The 24,124-nt window shown below is 38.5% G+C and overlaps 1 protein-coding gene across 2 annotated transcripts in view; it reads right to left on the bottom strand.

Annotated features, from left to right (window-relative positions):
* The window catches only part of LOC130914449 (lamin-A-like), a 71,149-nt gene that overhangs the window by 5,516 nt on the left and 41,509 nt on the right, over nucleotides 1–24,124 (bottom strand). For both annotated transcript variants that reach the window (XM_057833638.1, XM_057833640.1), the window contains exons 4-12: nucleotides 23,419–23,544; nucleotides 23,180–23,350; nucleotides 22,979–23,104; nucleotides 20,536–20,756; nucleotides 13,111–13,396; nucleotides 12,747–12,854; nucleotides 10,950–11,069; nucleotides 6,129–6,185; nucleotides 3,176–3,349 (exon numbers count right to left, since the gene is read on the bottom strand). In XM_057833638.1, the coding sequence (XP_057689621.1) occupies nucleotides 3,176–3,349; nucleotides 6,129–6,185; nucleotides 10,950–11,069; nucleotides 12,747–12,854; nucleotides 13,111–13,396; nucleotides 20,536–20,756; nucleotides 22,979–23,104; nucleotides 23,180–23,350; nucleotides 23,419–23,544 (1,389 nt within the window). The remainder of the gene's footprint in view (nucleotides 1–3,175; nucleotides 3,350–6,128; nucleotides 6,186–10,949; nucleotides 11,070–12,746; nucleotides 12,855–13,110; nucleotides 13,397–20,535; nucleotides 20,757–22,978; nucleotides 23,105–23,179; nucleotides 23,351–23,418; nucleotides 23,545–24,124) is intronic.

Genomic DNA, 24,124 nt, shown 5'->3' with positions numbered 1-24,124 from the left:
TTACAATCACTTCCTGCCTATATCAGGTCACTTCCGGTCAATTTGGGGCTATTTCTGGGTCACTCCCTGTTGTTATCAGGCCACTTCCTGTTGATTTAGCGCCATTTCACGTTCACTTCCTATTGATATCAGGCAACTTCTGGTTGATATCGTGTCATTCCGGTTGATTTGGGGCCATTTCACGGTCACTTCCTGTTGATATCAGGTCACTTCCTGTTGATTTTGGGCACTTTGGGGTCACTTCCTGTCAATATCAGGTCACATATTGTTGATTTGGAGCATTTTAGGGTTACTTTCTATTGATATCGGGTCACTACCGGTTGATTTGGGGACATTTTTGGGGCACTTCCTGTTGATTTTATTTGAACATTTCCAGTCTGGCTTTCGAGCTCATCATAGCACTGAAACCGCATTAGTTAAAGTAACTAATGACTTGTTACTTGCCGCTGACGTTGGATTAGTCTCGATCCTGGTTCTGTTGGATCTGAGTGCAGCCTTTGACACAATCGACCAGATTAGAATGTGACATAGGCATTAGAGGAGCAGCCCTCTGCTGGTTTAAATCATATTTATCTAATAGTTTGTCAGTGTAAACCAGCAATCATCATCGTACTCTAGAGTTAGTTATGGTGTGCCACAAGGATCGGTCCTCGGGCCCATCTTGTTTACGCTGTATATGCTTCCTCTAGGTAATATCATCAGAAAACATAGCATTAACTTTCATTGTTACGCTGACGACACACAACTGTATTTATCAATTAAACCTGAACAGGTCAGGCAAGTAGAAAAACTAAGCGCCTGCGTCCGAGATATAAATACCTGGATGAGCACTAACTATCTTCTACTTAACCTTGAAAAGACAGAAGTCCTTATAATAGGCCCGAAAAGTGTGAGAGACTCTTTAGCTGCCCAGATAGTCACTCTGGACAATGTAAGTGTAGCCTCCAGCGCCACAGTTAAAAACCTAGGAGTTTTATTTGACCCTGACTTATCGTTTAAAGCACACATTAAACAAACCTGTAGAACGGCTTTCTTTCACCTGCGCAACATCGCCAAAATTAGAAATATTTTATCTAAAAGCGATGCAGAAAAATTCATTCACGCGTTCGTTACATCGAGATTGGATTACTGTAACTCCCTACTTGCAGCTTGTCCTAAAAGCTCTCTAAAAGGTCTTCAGCTAGTCCAAAACGCAGCAGCAAGACTTTTAACAGGAACCAATAGAAGAGAACACATCACCCCTGTGCTCCAGGCACTTCACTGGCTTCCAGTCGAGTTTAGAATTAAATTTAAAATACTCCTTCTTACATTTAAGACCATTAATGGGTTGGGGCCATCTTATCTCCCGACGCTCTGGTTCCATACCGCCCCAACAGAACACTCCGATCTCAGAATGCAGGTCTACTGGTAGTTCCCAGGGTTTCTAAAAGTACTGTCGGAGCTAGAGCCTTTAGCCACCAAGCCCCTGTTTTATGGAATCAGCTTCCAGCTAGTATTAAAGAAGCCGAGACAGTCTGCACATTTAAGATTAGATTAAAAACGTTCCTATTCGACAAAGCTTATGGTTAGGCTAGTTGAAGTCTGAGTAGACTCACAGTTTAGTCTAAGCTGCACTAGAAGCTATAATGCTGGGGGCAGTACAGCCGCTGAGTTCTATCTCCTTTTCTTACTCTACCTACCACTTGTCTTACTTTATTTCTGTTTTCCAATGTTAATATCTAGTTGTCTAGTCTCTTCATCACTAGTCACCCGGTGTCCCCTTTCCCTATTCGCTATTTTTCAGCTGCAGCCTCCTGACTGTCCGGACCCCTGGCTGGATAGACGTCCTCGCTGCTACCCCCGTCTCATCTGACTAGAGGGACCTGTTCTTGCTCCTTTACTCCACTGTATATTTACAGACTATAACTTCGCTTGCTAATTCCCATTAGCAGTTCTGGGGTTCCTGTCTATCCGTCCTGGGAGTGGATCTCTCCTGACTGTGGTACTCCCCAAGGTTTCTCATTTTTCTCCCAATTGACTCTGGAGTTTTTCCTTGCCGGCATGGAGGGTCTTAAGGATAGGGGATACCCAGGACTTGAACTGTATCTATTCATCTTTGTTGCTTCATTTCTAATTGTGTATCATGTTGCCTGTTGTGATTGAGGGCTATACAAATAAAATTGAATTGAAAATTGAATTGATTTCGTTTTAAATTAGGAAGTGATATGGAAGTCATAAATAAAATAGGTTTTTTCCCCCCCAAAGTTAAAGAAAACCTTAAAAAGAAATGAAAAAAACTTATCCTGTTAAAGACTTTTGGGAAAAGGAGAGCATATTTTTTCTCATGCAGTTCCACACTATCCCTACAGAGGGCGCTAATGACTACTAATTGCTCACGTTTAGCTTTAGACAAAACATTAGGGCTGTCAAACGATTAAAATTTTTAATCGAGTTAATCACAGCTTAAAAATTAATTAATCGTAATTAATCGCAATTCAAACCATCTATAAAATATGCCATATTTTTCTGTAAATTATTGTTGGAATGGAAAGATAAGACAAGATGGATATATACATTCAACATACTGTACATAAGTAATGTATTTGTTTATTATAACAATAAATCAACAAGATGGCATTAACATTACTAATATTCTGTTAAAGCGATCCATGGATAGAAAGACTTGTAGTTCTTAAAAGGTAAATGTTAGTACAAGTTATAGAAATTTTATATTAAAACCCCTCTTAATGTTTTCGTTTTAAAAAAGTTTGTAAAATTTTCAATCAAAAAATAAACTAGTAGCTCGCCATTGTTGATGTTAATAATCACACAATGCTCATGGTTCCAAAACCCATAAAATCAGTCGCACCCAAGCGCCAGCAGAGGGTGGAAAAACACAAGTAACGAGGGGAAATGACACTTTCCTGTCATTTTAATCTGTTTGAGCGGGGCATGTGTGTTAAATGCATCAAATATTTTAACGTGATTAATTAAAAAATTTAATTAACACCCGTTAACGCGATAATTTTGACAAGCCCTATAAAAAATAATAATAATTCGACATCTTGTGTGAAAAAATTTCAGCGGGAATAGTCTTAATATGTGTAATATTCAATATGTATAAAATATGACATTTCAAACATCTAAAATCAAAACCTGCATGCAAAAATGTGTTGTTTGTGTGTGTGAGAGTGACCTGTCTGGGCTGGTCTTGAGGCATGAAAAAGGAATGTCCCACGAGGCCTTCGGCTAAGCCGCCGCCATGACCGCCGTGGGAGGAGCCGCGGTCCGACGTCTGGCCGCACGAGTCGCAGATGACCGTGCGGCTGCGCAGGTTGTACTCGTTTTCGCCGCTGGTGCTGTGGGCTCCCTGCGGAAGGTTCGGGGCAACATCGTGAGCAAGACTGTGCCATTGATGACGTCGTGTGGCTGTTTTCATCCCTCTGAATGAGTTTATCACTCGTTGACGTCCAATCCATTTGAAGTGGGAGGAAGGCCAGCCCTTCCACTTCAAATGGATTGGATGTATAGCGCCGTCAATGACAGTCACAAAGTAAATTGCAGAAGATTTGACGTTCATTTGAATGTAAAATCATCGACTTTGAAGGGATTGCCGCCTCTACCAATATGGCAGCCCTGAGAGACCATGTTGGTAGAGGCGATTGGTGTTCTTTTTGCAGTCAACTGAAATGAGTATCACTAGACGTCCAACCAATTTTAAGTGGGAGGGTTAGCAGTGAATGAACATTCATTCATTCGCTGCCACCCCTCCCTCTTCGAATGGATTGGACATCTAACGTCAATGGAAGCCAATGTTTAAAAGGTTAACATTGATAAAATAATGTTTTCAAGTAATAAGCTAGTAATAACTTCACTTGAATGTCAATACATTGACTTTGCCCCTACCAACATGGCTGCCACTCTAAGGCCATGTTGGTAGGGGCAATTTTCATGCTTCTGTCTTAAATTGAAATGAGTGTCACTGGTCGACGTCCAATGGAAGGCTGGCAGCTGATCATTCGCTGTCAGGCCTCCCACTTAAAATGAATTGGACGTCTACTAGCGACAAACGCCTCTCAATTAGCAGTGAAAGTTTCTGAAGTGTAAGTTTATTCATATATTTTTACTTTATTGCCGTCCATAGAAGCCAAAGAGATAAAGCTATTTATTTATATTAGGGCTGTCAAACGATTAAAATTTTTAGTCGAGTTAATTACAGCTTAAAAATTAATCGTAATTAATCGCAATTTAAACCATCTATAAAATATGCCATATTTTTTGTAAATTATTGTTGGAATGGAAAGATAAGACACAGGACGGATATATACATTCAACATACGGTACATAAGTATTGTATTGGTTTATTATAACAATAAATCAACCAGATGGCATTAACATATCAACATTCTGTTATGTTAAAGCGATCCATGGATAGAAAGGCTTGTAGTTCTTAAAAGATAAATGTTAGCACAAGTTATATAAATTTTATATTAAAACCCCTCTTAATGTTTTCATTTTATTAAAATTTGTAAAATTTTCAATCAAAAAATAAACTAGTAGCTCGCCATTGTTGATGTCTTTACACCATGCTCACTCCCCAAACCCATAAAATCATTTGGACCCAAGCGCCAGCAGAGGGCGCCAAATAACAAAAAATAAATGTAAGAAGCAGACATTACACTTCTGTCATTTTAATCTGAGCGGGCCATTTGCGTTAATTGCGTCAAATATTTTAACGTGATTAATTTAAAAAATGAATTACTGCCGTTAACGCGATAATTTTGACAGCCCTAATTTATATATATATATATATATATATATACTGTATATATACACAGTATATATACAGTACAGTATATACGTATATGTACATACATATATTTTAAAATATCTTTTTTTCTTTTTTTTGTTTAAATGAAGTGTAATGATTGGCTGCCATTGATTTCAGAAGATGTCCAATCCATTTGAAGTGTGAAGGTGGCAGTGAGTGAATATTCACTCTTTCGCTGCCACCCATCCTACATCAAATAAATTGGACGTCTACTCGCAACAAACTCATTTCAATTCGCAGTAAAGTTTCCGAGGTGTGAGTTTATTCATACATTTTGATATTATTGCTTTCTATGGCAGCCAAAGAGTTCAAGTACCGTAATTTTCGGACTATAAGCCGCCAACCACCAAATTTGACACGATAACGGCATTTGTTCATAGATAAGCCGCACTGGATTATAAGCCGCAGCGGTCCTCACTGTATTAAAACATTTACCTGAAAAGATTAACCGTCAACACTTGATTAGACAGCAGCATCAAAAGACTGACATAAGACCAAATGAACCACTTTATTGCTTCAAGAAGTTTCATTTGGCCATCCCTGCTCCCTTGGGGGAGACAGTAAACCTCTGATGCCACCTGCAGTCAACATTGTTGTCGTCCAACATGCTTCCTAGAATGCATTGCACTACTACGGATGTAAATAACGATCAAAATTCATGTTCTGTGCTCATTATTTCTTTACTTATTGTTCCAGTTGTTTCATTAATTGCTAGTTTTATGCTATTTGGTAATACCTTATATGACAGTGGTGTCATAAGACTGTCATAATTATTACATGACACTGTCATGAGCAATAATGAATGCTTATAACAGATGTCTTTTAGTGTCATATGGCAAATTATCTTTTTTGAATGGATGTAAAAGATCCAAGCTGGACATAAAGGGAGTTGGTGACATAATTTTCCGGATGACACTGAATGACACCTGTCATAAGTATTCAGTAATGCCCATGATAGTGTCATGTCACAATTATGACGGTCTTATTATGCTGCTGTCAACTAAAGTGTTACCTATTAACCCAAATAAATCAACAAATTAGCCGCACTGGACTATAAACCGCAGGATTCAAAATGAGGGGAAAAAAGTAGCAGCTTATAGCCTGAAAATTACGGTAATGAAATACATTTGTACATATATATTTTTAAAAAAAATATGAAATAAATGTTCGAATTAACTCATTGGCTGCCACTGACGTCAATAGATGTCCAATCCATTTGACGTGTTAGGGCGTCAGCAAATTTGCTCTTTCGCAGTGACAAATTCAATTTTCAGTGAAAGTTTTTAATTATGAGTTTATTATCATCTATTAACCTTACCATGTCGTCTTCGTCCTCTTGGAAGAGGGTGCGCGTCACTTTTCTGCTCGCCATTTCCTGGTGGACACAAAAGTTATTGCAGCCTTTAGTCGTTTCATACTTCATGGTCAATTTTATTTAAAAAAATAAAAATAAAAATAAATCACATTATAAGGAAAAAGGGGGAATTTTTAGAACAGACAAAAATGGCAGAAATGTTGTATTTTATAAGAGGAAAAAAATTAAGACCAGACTAAAGCGGAAGTTAAGGATTTTTGACATTAGGCTTAATCTTTGGTTATTTGTTAGTTTCAGGGCTCAGGAGTGGCTAAGCTAGCGTGAGTCAATGGCACCATTATAGCATGCCAATAAAAAAAAAAAAAGATACAGATCTACGAACAGATCCAACATAGTCAAATACTGTAAATTCAAAACACAGACAAGACTGAAAAAGTAGTTTCTGTTCTTGCACTCCTCTTGAAAATAAACTGCTGTATTCTAAGCCAAAAAAAACTGTTGTGTTTGATAGAACAATATGTCTATATGCTGCCATAGCAGATTCATGGCGCATGAAGCCCCTGAACTATTTTTAATTTGTTCGTTTTACCCTGGAAACCGTTTACAGACGTCGCGCAACCATTTTTGTTTCAAGCTAGCCATAAAAAGAAATATTATCCTGTCATTTTTAGCTTAGAATCATTAATTGATGTCTAATGTTTCATTTGAAAATAGAAAAAAACTTTTAAACAAATTACAACACAATGAAAAAAATGGCGCCTGTAAAAAAGTCATGGATATCTACCTCATAACTATCGCTTGATTGTATTTTTATTACTGTTGCATTTTCTCCGATATGTTAGATGATAAATAATCGATTCAAAGAAAAATTGAAAAAAAAAAAACATTCAAAAGGGTAAATATTTGAAAAAGAATCTGAACTCCTTGTTGTCTGTGAATTCTGCATTGCGACCCTTGTTATATTACCTTGTTTTACACATACAATCCCCACAAAGTCCAGCTGTGGCCATTCACAGCCATGCCTTGACACTCAGTGATACATGCTACATGGAGTTTTTGGATCGAAACAAGAACATGATAATATCTTGTTAAAATCATGCTGTCTTTAATCATTTTCTCTCATGCTCTCACCTCCAGTTACCGGAAAGCCACAAAAAGACATACATTGCAGTCGAACGCTAGTGCGAGAATTATGGACACAGCAGGCTAACTGACTAGCATGCTGTCCATTATCTTTTTGTTTATTGTGGGATGATATTGATGTATTAGATACATTAGATGCTTAAATCATAAAGCCTAGGTCCTAGGCTTCATGGCTAAATATAATAAATTGTGTTACATACCAACATTTTTATGTTAACTTTATGCATATGATGCCTTTTATTCTCAGTATCTCGCCTCCACATTCTTTAATCAGAAGTGAAAAAAAAAAAAGTTTCCCCGACATGTTAGATGTTAAATAATCGATTCAAACATTGAAAAACAAAAAACAAAAAAAAAACATTTAAAAGGGTTAATATATAAAAATGAAAATCTCGAGCACTGCTTGATGTCTGCGATTTCTGCATCGTGACCCTTGTTATAATATGACCATGTTTCACCCATGAAATCCCTCCAAAATCCAGCTGTGGCCATTCACAGCAATGTCTTGACGTTCGGTGATACATGCTACATTGAGTTTTTGGATTGAAAAGAGGTAAGTACGCGATAATATCTCGTTAAAATCATGCAGTCTTTAATTATGCTCTCGTGTGCTCTCACCTCCAGTTAGGGTTTTGCCATTTTAAAGAGAATTTTATTACTAAGGGGCGGTGAGATATCAATAGAACAGTTATGTGGCAAGATAACAAATATTATTAAAGTTAACAAAAAAATAAATCACATTCATGAGCAATTATAGAAAATAGATCGAAAATTACAAACATTTCCGAATGTAGCCTGGAAACAGCCGAATGCGGCTTTGACGTAACAGCCAGGAAACAAAAGATCGAGGCAGGTGCCATCGTTGTTTAGGAACAAAGCCAGGCGATCCGTACGTGACCCCTGGCGGACTTCCTTTGCCGCTCTGCCGGAGTGTTGCTGGCTTCCCACTCATTAGTCACGGTAAGCGATTTTCATTGCTAGCAGGCATGAAAATGGGTCAGGGGTTAAAAAGGTGAGAAGGGTGTGGAGGAAATATGTTCCAGTACACTGTACACCCCAACAAAATATTGAGCTCTGTCGACCCACACTGTGTTTCAGCAGGGCCGTGCAGAGACCGGTGGAGGGGCGGGTGCTCGTAGATCAAAAGGGGCACATGAACAAGTATTTAATACACCTTAAAACAACATAACTTCAATTTTAACCAGCTTTAGATAATAATTGGCTGCGACTGTGACATACTTTAATTGGGAGGGGGCAACAGTGAATAGAAATCAAAACTGTCATCCACACTTTCTGGCTGTGACTCAGTCAGTCTGCCTCTTTTCTTCCTTCAACCTCTGCATCAAAACTTCCTTCCTCAACTTGTTCATCTGAGAACACATCACATCAGATGGTCACTGAGCCACCAACAGCACAGTTTTCTCAAAACTATTATTTCATTATTATCCATACTTAACAACTCTAGCACCTAATGATTAATAAAGCAATGACATAAAATCTTATAGAAAAATAACATTGTAATTGTGTTTATAATTGTATTTAATACCCGACTATCCTTGCAAACCTGTTCTTACCAGGTCTGCTATTCACCCAGCTGATGAGGTATCCACTGCCTTTAGCAGCCTCATCCAACTCCTTTTTTTATCCCTCAATATCCTTTCCCTACGAGGCATGTCTATGTAATGAAATATAAATATTTAAAAAAAAAAAAAAAAAAAAAAACTGACTCCCCGGTGGCTTTTAGTTTTAAAGCTTTAATTTCTTTCTCTCTCAATAACGATGGAGGTAGATTTATGTTTTTCTTATTCAATCAAAAAACAAAGTTACTTCTATCAAAAACAAAGTTGCTTCAATCAAAATACAGTTATACTTTTAATCCCAAAAAAGTCACTTCAATAAAAAAAATTGTTTTTGATTGCAAAATAAATTTGAGACAAAAAAAGCATTTGAAAACTATTTTTCTTGATTGAAACAAATTTTTCCATTGAAGTAATGTTGTTTTGCGTTTGGGCCTCCTTGAAAACCATTTATAAATGATACTTTAGTGAAAAAAGTGAAAAAACATGTCTTATATATGTATCTTTTTTCCCAATGTAAAATCTGAATACATTGAACACACACCCAAAAAAGATGGGGGCGGGTTCTGGTCCCCATTAACCGCGAAAAACGAGGGATCCCTGTATTTCTGAAAAGCTTTAAGGACTCATTCCCACCACTCGTCGGGCCGCTGTTGTGCCGACACCGGCCGTCAGCTCAAATCCAAGCCGAAAATAACGCGTCTCCGGCGGACGACGGGAGCGATGTGAGGCGCCCCCTTGCCGCTTAATTTGACTCAACAGTGTGTTTCTTCGTTTATATTACCGCTAAATACACAAGCTTTACGCCAATTTAACGGGAGCTATTTTTTTTCATGGGAGATTTGGCTACCTCTGGCAGTGTTCAACGCAAGCTGCAACGAATGGCAGTAACTTTTTTATATCGCAAAATGTGAAAACGATTGAAACCATTACTCACCAAATTCAATCTGCTGGCAAATACAGGCAAGTGTGTATGCTGCGCTCTGGTCTGCCCCGGTGTGGATAAGGCCTGCTTTTTTTTCCGCAGCTTTGCAATGCAACCAAAGGCTCTCCGAGCACTCCATGTACAGTAAGGAGTGCGCGCGTTTGGAATAATGGAACGCAGCTTGGACCGATGATTGGTTTTCGTCAGCGAAGCATCTAGAAGGATTTGCTGACTGTGTTCTTAAGTGCTCAGTTTACGTACTAAGTTAATCACATGATGATAATAATAATAATAATTAAATAAAACCTCCCGACCCCCCCCCCCTCCTCCCAAAAAGAATTTCTCCTCGGATCTACGCAATTCACATAGGTCGCCCTTTTTGACTTCAAAACGGCGAATTTCGCCGAAAGGTGAAGAGATTTTCATGCCTGGCTAGGGGACACTTGGTTGTGCTGTAACCTAGCGCGGGGATTCTGGGGTTGACAAACTCAAATCTAGCGTCATTGTTGACATTTGTTATGCTTGTTTTTGATACTTGTTGCTTGCTCTTGTGGGATTGTAATCAATGAATCTCATTTATTCTGCATTTTCTAATCAATAAGCATCGTCTATTGAGCAAAAGTGTGCCTGTTACTGATTCACCGCGAACCTGGAAATTTCGGGAAACACGTACTAATGATGTTTTCCAGATCAGAGGTTGGAAACTCTGACTTCCCACCTTCCTTGAATGCAGCATTAGTCTGCCGAGTTGACCGACAGCCAGCAACATGGCGAAATGTGCATTTTGAGGATGTGGAAACAGACAGAAGAAATGGGCAAAGTTTCCACAAATTCCCTCTGAAGAACGAGGAACAATATAAACTGGTTACTGGCTACAACATAAAAAAATCAGGGGTGATAAAAGCTGATGTGATATCACTCCGCGCTGCTCCTCTGCAGATCTTCTGGATTACAAATGTTGCTGTTCATACCGCAAATATTGGCATGCAATGGTAAGGATTAATAACTTTATCCTGAAAACATAGCCAACACTATTAATTGCAAGGGTCATCCATGATTTTCATGTGTGCATATGTTGTTTTTTATTAGCATGTTTTAATGGTACCATTGACTCGCGCTGAAAAAAAAAGGACATTAAGAAAAATGCAAAAATTGAGGCGGAATTTTTTCTTTTCTGACCTCTCCGGCGGCACTGATGAGGACGGTGTTGAGGAGGTCGCCGGTTCCCCACGAGTCCTGACCCTTCCACACTAGGTCAGTCGGGGGGGTGTGGCTTCCGCCACCTGACGCTGCCCACACCTTAACAAAAGTTACAGTTCACACGCCAGAGAAAAAATATATATACAGTATATACAGTGGGGCAAATAAGTATTTAATCAAACACTAAAAGTTCTCCCACTTGAAAATATTAGAGAGGCCTGTAATTGTCAACATGGGTAAACCTCAACCATGAGAGACAGAATGTGGAAAAAAAAAAAACAGAAAATCACATTGTTTGATTTTTAAAGAATTTATTTGCAAATCATGGTGGAAAATAAGTATTAGGTCAATACCAAAAGTTCATCTCACTACTTTGTTATGTAGCCTTTGTTGGCAATAACGGAGGCCAAACGTTTTCTTTAACTCTTCACAAGCTTTTCAGACACTGTTGCTGGTATTTTGGCCCATTCCTCCATGCAGATCTCCTCTAGAGCAGTGATTTTTTGGGGGGCTGTTGTTGAGCAACACGGACTTTCAACTCCCTCCACAGATTTTCTATGGAGTTGAGATCTGGAGACTGGCTAGGCCACTCCAGAACCATGAAATGCTTCTTACGAAGCCACTCCTTTGTTGCCCCGGCTGTGTGTTTGGGATCATTGTCATGCTGAAAGACCCAGCCACGTCTCATCTTCAATTCCCTTGCTGACGGAAAGAGATTTTCACTCAAAATTTCTCGATACATGGCCCCATTCATTCTTTCCTTTACACAGATCAGTCGTCCTGGTCCCTTTGCAGAAAAACAGCCCCAAAGCATGATATTTCCACCGCTATGCTTCACAGTGGGTATGGTGTTCTTCGGATGCAATTCAGTATTCTTTCTCCTCCAAACACGAGAACCTGTGTTTCTACCAAAAAGCTCTATTTTGGTTTCATCTGAACGTAACACATTCTCCCAGTCCTCCTCTGGATCATCCAAATGCTCTCTAGCGAATCGCAGACGGGCCTGGACGTGTATTTTCTTCAGCAGGGGGACACGTCTGGCAGAGCAGGATTTGAGTCCTTGGCGGCGCATTGTTTTACTGCTAGTAGCCTTTGTTACTGTGGTCCCAGCTCTCTGTAGGTCATTCACTAGGTCCCCCCGTGTGGTTCTGGGATTTTTGCTCACCGTTCTTGTTATCATTTTGACGCCACTGGGTGAGATATTGATGGAGCCCCAAGTCGAGGGAGATTATCAGTGGTCTAGTATGTCTTTCCTTTACTAATAATTGCTCCCACAGTTGATTTCTTTACACCAAGCGTTTTACCTATTGCAGATTGAGTCTTCCCCGCCTGGTGCTGGTCTACGATTTTGTCTCTGGTGTCCTTCGACAGCTCTTTGGTCTTGGCCATAGTGGAGTTTGGAGTGTGACTGACTGAGGTTGTGGACAGGTGTCTTTTTTACCGATAATGAGTTAAAACAGGTGCCATTAATACAGGTAACGAGTGGAGCCTCGTTAGACCCCGTTAGAAGAAGTTAGACCTCTTTGACAGCCAGAAATCTTGCTTGTTTGTAGGTGACCAAATACTTATTTTCCACCATGATTTGCAAATAAATTCTTTAAAAATCAAACAATGTGATTTTCTGTTGGTTTTTTTTCCACATTGTTTCTCATGGTTGAGGTTTACCCATGTTGACAATTACAGGCCTCTCTAATCTTTTCAAGTGGGAGAACTTGCACAATTGTTGGTTGACTAAGTACTTATTTGCCCCACTGTACATGTTTTTGCGCCTCTTACAGTGACTGTGGCTCCAGCCTTGAGGGTGAACTTGTGGGGGAACTTGTAGATGATGGGGGTGCCGCTGCCCACTTGTCTTTTCAACTGCCAGCCGGCCAGCGATTGGTCCTGAGCAGAGATTGGTAGTAACATGTTACATTTACTCTGCCATAAATCTGGGCAACGCTGCTAAAGCTGCTGACCCCGCAACCCGACCCTGGATTAAGCGGAAGATAATGGATGGATAGTTTTTAATAGCCCATTGCAAAATATGTTCAGGCAAAACTGAATTTTTTTTTCCCATGGGCCACAAGTTTGAGACCGCTGTCTATAGAAAAAGTCATTTTTGCATGAACGTTAAATAAATTGGACACCCCTGGCTCACCTCGTCGCTCTTGTTGCTGAGCCTGACGTACTTGCCGTCCTGGTCCACCTCGTCCACGGTGACGCGGCCACTGGCGGCGGCGTGCTGGACCACGCGCGTCTTGGTGACGGTGCCGCCCGCCGTCACGCTGGACGTATCGCTTTCGTCGTCGTTCAGACGCCGCTTTTTGGAGGACGAGCGGCCGGTCGAGGAGGAGGTGAGGAGGAGCCGTGAGTGGCCGTGCGACGAGCCCGACGTGCGCGTCACCGCCATGCGGCCCGGCGTGGGGCTCGGGGACAGCTGCAACCTGAGGGAAGAGGGCGCTGTTCTTCTCTGTGTTTACAATCAAACTTTTTATAGAAGATTCACAAGAAGGGAAGAATCAGCTTGTGAGAGTTTTTTTTAAAATTCAAAATGGACTTTCATTTAAAAATACTTGATTTGTATGTGTACAATATATTGTTTGAAAATATGTCAAAATTTGGGGGAAAATACCCTGCAAAATGATTAAAATTTAGGTTTTTTTGGGGGGAGGAAAATAGATTTGTTAGGTAAAACTACATTTTTAAGGAACTATAATAAATTGAAAATTTAAAAATCTACTCTATGATTTTGAACTTTGCAGATCGCTGATGATTTTTAATTATTTTAGTTTATTATTGACAAATGGACTTATTTGAAAATGACAATTATTTTCTTAAGAAATATGTCACAATTACAAATTAATTAAATTAAATAACAATGTGGTTTCTTTCAGGGGGGAAAAAATCTAATTATTGCGTTATAAAAAAAATAAAAAATAAAGTTTTTAAATAAACAGTGAAGTATTTGTAGCCCTTGTGATTTTGCAAGTTCACCCACTTAGAAAATACGTTGAGGTCAAATTTCAATCATGGATGCATAGATCCTATGTTCAGGCAGTGCAAATAATCGAAGTAGCAGCAGTTGCCAGTGAAGGCATTGGAATATCGCACGTTAATATTGCATGGAAATAGTATTGCACATAGAATATGTGTGAATAGAAGTGAAGTAGCAGCAGTTGAAAGTCCAGGCATTGAATATTGTACATTAATATTGCACGTAAGTAGTATTGCACATAGAATATTGCATGTAAATGAAATGATGTATTTTTTTAAAAACACATTTCAAAATAACTATGAAGTTTTTTATGCAGAATGTATAGAATGTCAATTTCTATCTACAAGTTATTTTTTATTTTTTAATACTGAAATGTGTTTTACGTAGTAGAAAAAAGTTATTTTATATATATTGGAAAGGAGCTATATATTTTTTTTGAGTGCAGAATTTGGATGTGTCAAATGTCCGTTTTCATCTTTTTTAAATGAAATACATCACAATTACAATATTACAAAAATATATTTTTTTAATTATTGGAAAATTTTGATTTTTTTATATCATTTCAAAAAAAAAACAATGATTTTTAATGCTAAATGATATATTTTTTTTAAATGCTAAATGTATAATGTACTAGTCCTTCTAAAAAAATTAGCATATCTTGATAAAGTTAATTATTTTCTGTAATGTATTGATAAACAGAGTTTCATATAGTTTAGATTCATTACACACAACTGAAGTAGTTCAAGCCTTTTATTTTTTAATATTAATGACTTTGGCGCAAAAAAAAAAAAAAAAAAAAAAAAAAAAAAATCAAGAAAAAAAATCAAGAAAAACCAAAAATCCTTATCTCAAAAAATAAGCATATCATGAAAATGTATTCTAAAGAAGCTTCTAACCTAATCATCTGAATCAACGAATTAACGCAAAACCTCTGCGAAAGATTCCTGAGGCTTTTAAAAACTCCCAGCCTGGTTCATTACTCAAAACCGCTATCATAGGCAAGACTGCCGACCTGACTGCTGTCCAGAAGGCCATCATTGACACCCTCAAGCAAGAGGCTAAGACACAGAAAGAAATTTCTGATGGAATAGGCAGTTTCCAGAATGCTGTATCAAGGCGCCTCAGTGGGAAGGAAAAAGTGTGGCAGGAAACGCTGCACAATCAGAAGAGGTGACCGCACCCTGAGAAAGATTGTGGAGAAGGGCCGATTCCAGACCTGCAGAAACAGTGGACTGAGTCTGGAGTAGAAACATCCAGAGCCACCGTGCACAGGCGTGCGCTGGAAATGGCAGAAGCGCCTGACCTGGGCTACAGAGGAGCAGCACTGGACTGTTGCTCAGTGGTCCAAAGTACTTTTTTCAGATGAAAGTAAATTTTGCGTGTCATTGGGAAATCAAGGTGCCAGAGTTTGGAGGAAAACTGGGGAGAAGGAAATGCCAAAATGCTTCAAGTCCAGTGTCAAGTACCCCGTACATGCATTTTTGACAATAAAGCTGAACTTGAACTTGAATGCAGCTAGTTATCTTAAGATTTTGGAGAACTTCATGCTTCCATCTGTTGAAAAGCTTTATGGAGAGGATTTCATTGTTCAGCACGACCTAGCACCTGCTCACAGTGCCAAAATCACTGGTAAATGGTTTACTGACCACGGCATTACTGTGCCCTGCCAACTCTCCTGACCTGAACCCTATAGAGAATCCGTGGGATATTGTGAAGAGGAAGTTGAGAGACACCAGACCCAACACTGTGGATGAGCTTAAGGCCGCTATCAAGGCATCCATAACACCTCAGCAGTGCCACAGGCTGATTGCCTCCATGCCGTATTGAAGCAGTCATTTCTGCCAAAGGATTCCCGACCAAGTATTGAGTGCATAGCTGATATAATTAATTGAAGGTTGATTTTTTTTTTTTTGTATTAAAAACACTTTTTCGTATTGGTCGGATGAAATATGCTAATTTTTTGAGATAGGGATTTTTGGTTTTTTTGGTTGGTTTGCTTGAGGGTGTCAATGATGGCCATCTGGAAAGCAGTCAGGTCGGCAGTCTTGCCCATCATTGCGGTTTTGAGTAATGAACCAGGCTGGGAGTTTTTAAAAGCCTCAGGAATCTTTCGCAGAGGTTTTGAGTTAATTCGTTGATTCAGATGATTAGGTTAGTAGCTTCTTTAGAGTACCTTTTCATGATATGCTACGTTTTTGAGATAGGGATTTCTGGTTGTTCTTGACTTTTTTTCCCAAATCATCAATATTAAAACGAGAGCTGAAACGAATACTCGAGTAACTCGAGTAACTCCAGTAGTTGTGCAACGATTAATCGATTAACTCGAGTATTCGATTAGAAAAAAATATTCGAATTAAATTTTGCTGCTTTGAGTATTCGTTTTAATTAAAGTGGCAATGTAATGGTTAATTTTGAAAGTGTTTGTATTTAGTTTTATTGATTTGGGTGGATACACTGCCCTCCAGTCTGCCTCTTTTAACATGGCTGAATCAAGCTGCTCCATGTTAAGACCAACATAAGCAAGTTTTTGTTTGAGCTAATGTTTTTTAAATGAATTTGTCATTTAGTTTATAGGTATATTTAGCCGTTTTTTGTAGGAATATTAGGAATATGTGTCTGAACCATTTGTCACGAGCTTTGTAAAAAAAAAAAAAAAAAAAAAAAACGTAGCATTTTATAGCATTTAAGCTAGCCAATTGTTCTTTTGTTGTAAATAGATCCTTGTTTATTTATTTTTTTGAGCTCAGCTCAGGTATTTTAATTTTTCATGTTTCTTATCCGATTACTCGATTATTCGAACTAACTAGTTCATCGATTAATCGACTACTAAAATAATCGATGGCTGCAGCCCTAAACTCGAGTTTAAAAACTGATACGAGTAATTTTATTCACCTCGAGGAATCATTTAATTTTGCCAGCTCTAAGCATCACGTTTTGCCCGGACTACTTTTAATGCGGGACAACGTGCTGACGTAGAGGAAGAAGCAATTAAAAAAAATAATAAAATAAAAAACTTACTGCAGCCGACAGCCGTTACAAACTACGCCGTAGTTACTAAAAACTACGCCCGCATGATGCTAGTGTGGTAGCAGGTAGTGTCCGATGCGTCTAATAGATATCGCACGCATTTAGGACTAGTTGCGAAATGACAGACTCGGCCGCGTCTGGGCAGCGTTAGTAAACAGCCGCCATCTTTAAGCAGTAGACTTCTCATCCCTAATAAATATAACGTTACTGTCACTCGCTCACGTAACTTTGGCCCTTCGGAGGGCTAGGTTTCTATTCATTATGACCACTATTGATGCGTGGCTTACGTGTCTTACATACAGGCTTTATTTAATCTGTAAAAACACAGCGCCGTAGAGTGATGAGGGTGTAAAATTAAAACATAATAAAGCTAACTGTCAGTTTTAGCTCAGTAGTCCCTGTTGAATAAAACACCAAGTAGCACTGGTCCCTAATGTGCTCCAATACAGCAGGTATCATACATTTATTTTGAACATGGCAAAAACTCAAAATCCTATCAGTACTTACAGTTTAGACTAACTTAAAACTTAACTAGAACTTAAAAATAGCTTGACACAAATGGAAATTAAATTGAAACACGTGGGGAAAAACACGTAGCTTTCAAGTGATGTGTGTTATCAAGCGTAATTACATTTTAAGGTAAGAAATATGTTTTTTTTTTTTTTTTTTTTTTATAAGATCTTCTGAGTGAAAGCTAGGGCTGTCAAAAGATTAAAATTCTTAATCAAGTTAATTACAGCTTAAAAATTAATAAATCGTAATTAATCACAATTCAAACCATCTATAAAATATGCCATATTTTTCTGTTAATTATTGTTGGAATGGAAAGATAAGACAAGATGGATATATACATTCAACATACGGTACATGGGTACTGTATTTGTTTATTATAACAATAAATCAACAAGATGGCAATAACATTATTAACATTCTCTTAAAGCGATCCATGGATAGAAAGACTTGTAGTTCTTAAAAGATAAATGTTAGTAGAAGTTATAGACATTTTATATTAAAACCCCTCTTAATGTTTTTGTTTTAAAAAAATTTGTAAAATTTTCAATCAAAAAATAAACTAGTAGCCCGCCATTGTTGATGTCAATAATTACACAATGCTTAAACCCATAAAATCAGTCGCACCCAAGCGCTAGCAGAGGGCTACAAAATTCCAAAAAACACAAGTAACAAGTGGCACTGTGCTGTCATTTTAATCTGTTTGTGCGGGGCATGTGCGTTAATTGCGTCAAATATTTTAACGTGATTAATTACCACACGTTAACGTTAAAAAAAAAAAATTGTTTAATTTTTAGGTAAGATTTTTTTTTTTTTTTTTTTTTTTTAAGATCTTTTGAGTGAAAGCAGTGAATTTTTTTTTCTAGTCACATCTGAGATGCAATTGTTGGCCATTATCAACAATGTACATTGAAAATAAAGACATTAATTGACTGAAAATGGTTCAATATTGGATTAAATGTCTTTTTTACCCATGTATATTTATAATTGCTCTTTGCCTAAAAAAATGTATTATCCGATTACTCGATAGAATTTTCAGTCAATTACTCGATTACTAAAATATTCCATAGTTGCAGCCCTAATTAAAACAATAAAAGGCTTGAACTACGTTAGTTGTGTGTAATGAATCTAAAATATATGAAAGTCTAATGTTTAACCCTTGAGAGTCGAAGGACGCGCCGGCGCGTCCTCAGCGCACGTCGTCTTTGAAGCGCCCTCACGTTTTAATTACGTCACCCACATGCCTTTGGTTGGTCTCGTTTTAAAGTGCGGAAGTTGCGGTTTACTCTCGTTATTATTTGAAGTCAATCGACCAACTAAAACGTGAGATATTGTCATTTAAGTTTTATAGTTTTATTGTCCTCTCAAAAAAACATTAAAACGCTGCATGGATCATTTGTTTATGTCTATATTTCCATCATTTCTTGTCCTTTTTCAAAACGGAAGCTCCATGAAAAAAACACAAATCAAACGAACCCTTTCGAAGTCACAGTGGAAGCACAAAATGCGTTTTTTTTTAATAAATATAACTGCCGTGCGAGGTTCCACCGAATGAGAGGGAGGAGTGTTCTGAAGCAGCGAGGTGGCGAGCGACGCCCGTTTGGATCGAGCAGCGACTTTGTGTGACTTTGAGAATGAACGGAAAACTAAGTTTTGCGCAAGCAATTGTGCTTTTTGATCAACTTGAGGAAGAGGATGGTCCAAATTCGTCATCATCGTCTTCTTCAGAAGAGTCCTCGAGTGAAGATAGTGACGGATTTGAACACGTGGGTGACGCCATCGACGAGCAGAGGTAAGCCAACTCACTTTTTTTTTTTTAATGCTGAAAAAGTTTTTTGAAAGTTTCTTTTGATATTGCAAGACAAAATTAATTTTGATGCAATATAAGTGTGTGTTTGTGTATATAATAATAAAATGTGCATATCAGATCAAAGTCGTACGTGCACTGTGTGTATCCCAGGCAGAAATTTATAATTTGTGGCGTTATTCTTTCTATATGAAGATTAGGGATGTAGCACATATTCAGCTATGGTATTCTTTCTATTGTCAAACATATAGATTTCCATTATTATTTATTGCTGTATATATTTTTATTTTATACTTTATTATTTTCATAAATACTGACTTTTTTCATGTACATTTATAGTGACAATGAAAGTAAAGTGAAATGAAAATGGAAGGGTGGAAAGAGGACCGACACCCCATGGAAGTGTGGGCTGTGTGATGCAGCCCTGTGTCTAATTCCAGGACGAAACTGCTTTTCGGAGTGGCATGCCTGAAAAAAATTTACCTTGTTTATTGTAAATATTTTTGAAAATACTTTTTTCCCCAATGTTATATTTTTTTTTTGTCCCACAATCAGTCTTCTCAATTTGTGTATATAAATGTGTTTTCAAGAAGCTTGATTGTGTGTACGTAGTTTTCATCAGGTGATGGGCCGCAATACCTAAACTCATTAAGAGATGGCCTCTAAACAATTTTTGTGTTAGATGGTATATATTTTTTCACTGTTCTTCACTGTTTGGTCTGCTGTATATAACCTGTTTTGACTAGAGCATATATATAGGCAAAAAACGCCTATGGCTATACCTGTTGTTTATGTTGAATTGTCAAATATAAGACTATTTATTCTAAATTTTTTGGGTTGAATATTCATCCTAACATGTTGAATAAATATTACAAAGTTTCAAAACGGTTCGTTACGCATGTTTGGTTGTCAATTGCACATCAATATTAAAAATTTTTACAAAACGATTTTGGAATTTTTGGTCTTTTTGGGCCCAAAATGATGATTTATAATTGGTCAGTGAAGGAAACAACAGTTTGGACATGAAGTTCAAGGTGTCACAAAAAAAGGGACCAAACCAGGCCATCGTAAACAATTCTTTCTTTGAAATATAAAGGCAACTTCAAAGGCATGCAAAATCAGACAAAATAGGCCCAGACCTTAAAGGGTTAACAGTACATTACAGAAAATAATGACCTTTATCACAATATGCTAATTTTTTTTGAGAAGGACTAGTATAATATTATATTATATAATATTCTGACCTCTCCTCCTCGCCCTCCAGCAGCTTCCTGTAGGCGTTGATCTCCATGTCCAGGGTGAGCTTGATGTCCAAGAGCTCCTGGTACTCGTCCAGCTGCTGCTGCAGGCGTGCCTGCATGGCGGCCATGTCGCGGTCCTTTTCCTCCAGCCGCCGTCGCATGGTGTCGCGCTCCCGGCTCAGCATCTCCTCCATCTCGCGCACTTTAGCCTCGCTCGAGGACAGCTAGCCAAGAAAAAACACCAGCGTAAATATCTCCTGCGCAACTTCAAGTAGATCGGACATCTATCGCCATTTTTAACCGCACTCGTTCGCTCCCTCCCAGTAGGACGGCGCCCTGGCAAACTACAGAAATCTGCAGTTCATTCTGGGAGGTGACAATCTTCTGGATATATATATATTTTTTGTTGTTGTTGTTGTTGTGGGCGGGGCTAAGGCAGCCGATTTCGTACTGATTTCATTATTAAGCCTTTTTTTGGATGGATTTGTGGCCAAAATATGCTTTGCCATCACATTGAGTTCACACAAAATAAGCATTTCCTAAACATGCCACTAGACGGTGCCATCACACAGCTTTTTTTTTTTCCCCCCGTACCACAGTTTAATTTCCTTCCAAATGTTTTCTTTAATAAATGACACATTTATGTAATAAAACTTAATCCTGGTGGGGGTAAAAATTGAAAAATTTCAACATGTGACATAATTTATGCACGAAATTTCATTTTTACTATTTATTTTTGTATCCATTTTTAATCTGGATATCTATTTTTTCAAATTCATATTCTTTATTTTTTCAAATTCATATTTTTTTATTTTAACTTAAATCTTGTAACAGACTAGTGCTGAAACGATTAATCAATTTACTATAGTAAATCGATTAGAAAAAAAAACAATCAAATATTGCTTCTTCCAGGATTCCTTTAATTACAATGACATTGGTAATGTTTTTTTTTTTAATGTGTTTGCATAGTTTTATTGGTTTGGGTAGACACACTGCCCTCTAGTGGCAACAGTGAATATAACAACTTATCCAGCTGCTCCCTGTTAAGACCAAATTAAAGTAAGTTTTTGTTTGAGCTAATAAGTTTTTTTATGCATTTTGTAATTTATTTTATAGGTATACTTAGCAGTTTTTTTGTGGGAATATGTGTTTGAACAATCCGTTAAGAACATTGTAAACTTTAGCATTTTATAGCATTTAAGCTAGCGGACTTTTGCTATGCAAGTTAGCCAATTCTTCTTTTGAAGTGTTGGATTTACTTTTACTCATTTGGGTGGACACAGTGGCAACATGCATTTTGTAATTTATTTTATAAGTATATTTAGCAGTTTTTTGTGGGAATATGTGTTTGAACAATCCGTTAAGAACATTGTAAACTTTAGCATTTTATAGCATTTAAGCTAGCAGACATTTGCTATGCAAGTTAGCCAATTGTTCTTTTGAAGTGTTGCATTTACTTTTATTCATTTGGGTGGACACACTGCCCTCTAGAGGCAACAGTGAATATGACATATCCAGCTGCTCCCTGTTAAGACCAACTTAAGGTAAGTTTTTGTTTGCGCCAATAAGTTTTTTATGCATTTTGTAATCCATTTTATAGGTATATTTAGCAGTTTTTTTTGTGGGAATATGTGTTTGAACAATCCGTTAACAACATTGTAAACTTTAGCATTTTATAGCATTCAAGCTAGCGGACTCTTGCTATGTAAGTTAGCCAATTGTTCTTTTGAAAGTGTTGCATTTACTTTTATTCATTTGGGTGGACACACTGCCCTCTAGTGGCAACAAAGAATATGACAACATGTCCAGCTGCTTCCTGTTAAGACCAACTTAAGGTAAGTTTTTGTTTGAGCTAATGTTTTTTATGCATTTTGTAATCTATTTTATAGGTATATTTAGCAGTTTTTTGTGGGAATATGTGCTTGAACAATCCGTTAAGAACATTGTAAACTTTAGCATTTTATAGCATTTAAGCTAGCGGACTTTTGCTATGTAAGATAGCCAATTGTTCTTTTGAAAGTGTTGCATTTACTTTTATTCATTTGGGTGGACACAGTGCCCTCTAATGACAACAGTGAATATGACATAACTCGTCCTACATGGCAGAATTTTTTTATAGCGAACTCATTGGCTGCGTTTGACAGCGCTAAACGTCCAATCCGTTTGAAATGGGAGGGGTGGCAGCGGATGAATGTTCGTTCGTCCATTACTAGTGAAACTCATTTCAATGCATGGTAGACGCATGCAAATTGCCCGTAGCAAAACTGCCTCAGGGCGGCCATGCTGGTAGGGGCGACGTTCTCATCAAATCAATGCATTGACATTCAAATGAAGTCATAACTAGCTTAGCTAAAAAAGTATATATCGCGCAGGGTCATTTCTTTTGTACTCCCCGATACCGATAATGTGTCGTATTGGTACCGATACTAGTTTTGATTCATTTCACCTGTTTCTGCAGCTGGCTGAGTTGCGCCGACAAGCCTTCCACCCGGATGCGCGTCTGCTGGAGCTCCTCGTGCGCGGCGCCCACCAAGTGGCTGTTCCTGTCAGCCGACTGACGCGCGTTCTCCAGCTGATTTCAAAATTCGAAACCCGATTAAACACCTCATTTCGTTTCCGACCTCGGCCAGCGGGCGGCGCCGTTTACCTTGGAGTTGTACGTCTTCTCCAGCTCGGCCTTGTAGAGCCCCACCTGCTCCTCGTGCTGAGCCCGCAGGTCGGCCAGCGCCTCGGCCAGCTTGCTCTCAAACTCCTGCTGCCGCCCGCTGTCGATTTCCACCATGCGCGACTCGTGACGCCGCTTGGACTCGCGGATTTCCTGCGAGAAAACGATTTGCTCAGGGAAAGCGAGGAGGCGTGAAAGAGAGGACGGCGAAAAGTCGGCACCTCGTTGTAGATGTTCTTCTGGAACTCCAGCTCCTCCTTCACCGTCTGCAGGCGGTTCTCGGCGTCCACGCGGCGGAGCATCTCGTCCTGGAGTTGGCGACGGGCGTCGGCCAGGGCGCCGTCCAACTGGGAGGGAGCGAACGAGCGCGGTTAAAAATGGCGATAGATGTCCGATCTACTTGAAGTTGCGCAGGAACGCCTACTTTTTTTTTTTCAGCAATTATGGGTGTGATGTCACAACCACAACTGATGATCATGTCTATCGTTCTAGCGCTAACTAGCTAATACCCGTTGACAAAATGACGGAACGCTCACACGGCAATAACAAAATAGTGCGCCGATCATAGACGGAGTTTGACTTTTGGGGCAGAGGGGGCACAACATGATGATGACTCCGAAATGCAGCGTCAGCAAAAAAATTAACTTACAAGAATATTTATAATAAGTTGACAATGAGCGTTTTTGGTTTCTCATCATTCTTGAGGGGAATTCTAAATCAGACTGCTTAGGCAATACTTTTTGCCAAGATCGTCATCCATTGAATATGGTACGCCTGCCGGTGTCGTGCCAATGTAGTTACCCCAGTCAAAAAGTGTATCCCCTGGGTGGAGCCATATGGAGGTAGATTTGAGTCTTCAAAAAAAATAGTTGCTTCAATAAAAATAAAATAAAAAAAAGAAGAATTGTTTCAATCAAAATATATATT

The sequence above is a fragment of the Corythoichthys intestinalis genome, chromosome 4, assembly GCF_030265065.1.
Source record: "Corythoichthys intestinalis isolate RoL2023-P3 chromosome 4, ASM3026506v1, whole genome shotgun sequence".
Taxonomy (NCBI): domain Eukaryota; kingdom Metazoa; phylum Chordata; class Actinopteri; order Syngnathiformes; family Syngnathidae; genus Corythoichthys; species Corythoichthys intestinalis.
Note: the sequence above shows the minus strand (reverse complement) of the source record. Positions and strands in the feature narration are given on the sequence as shown.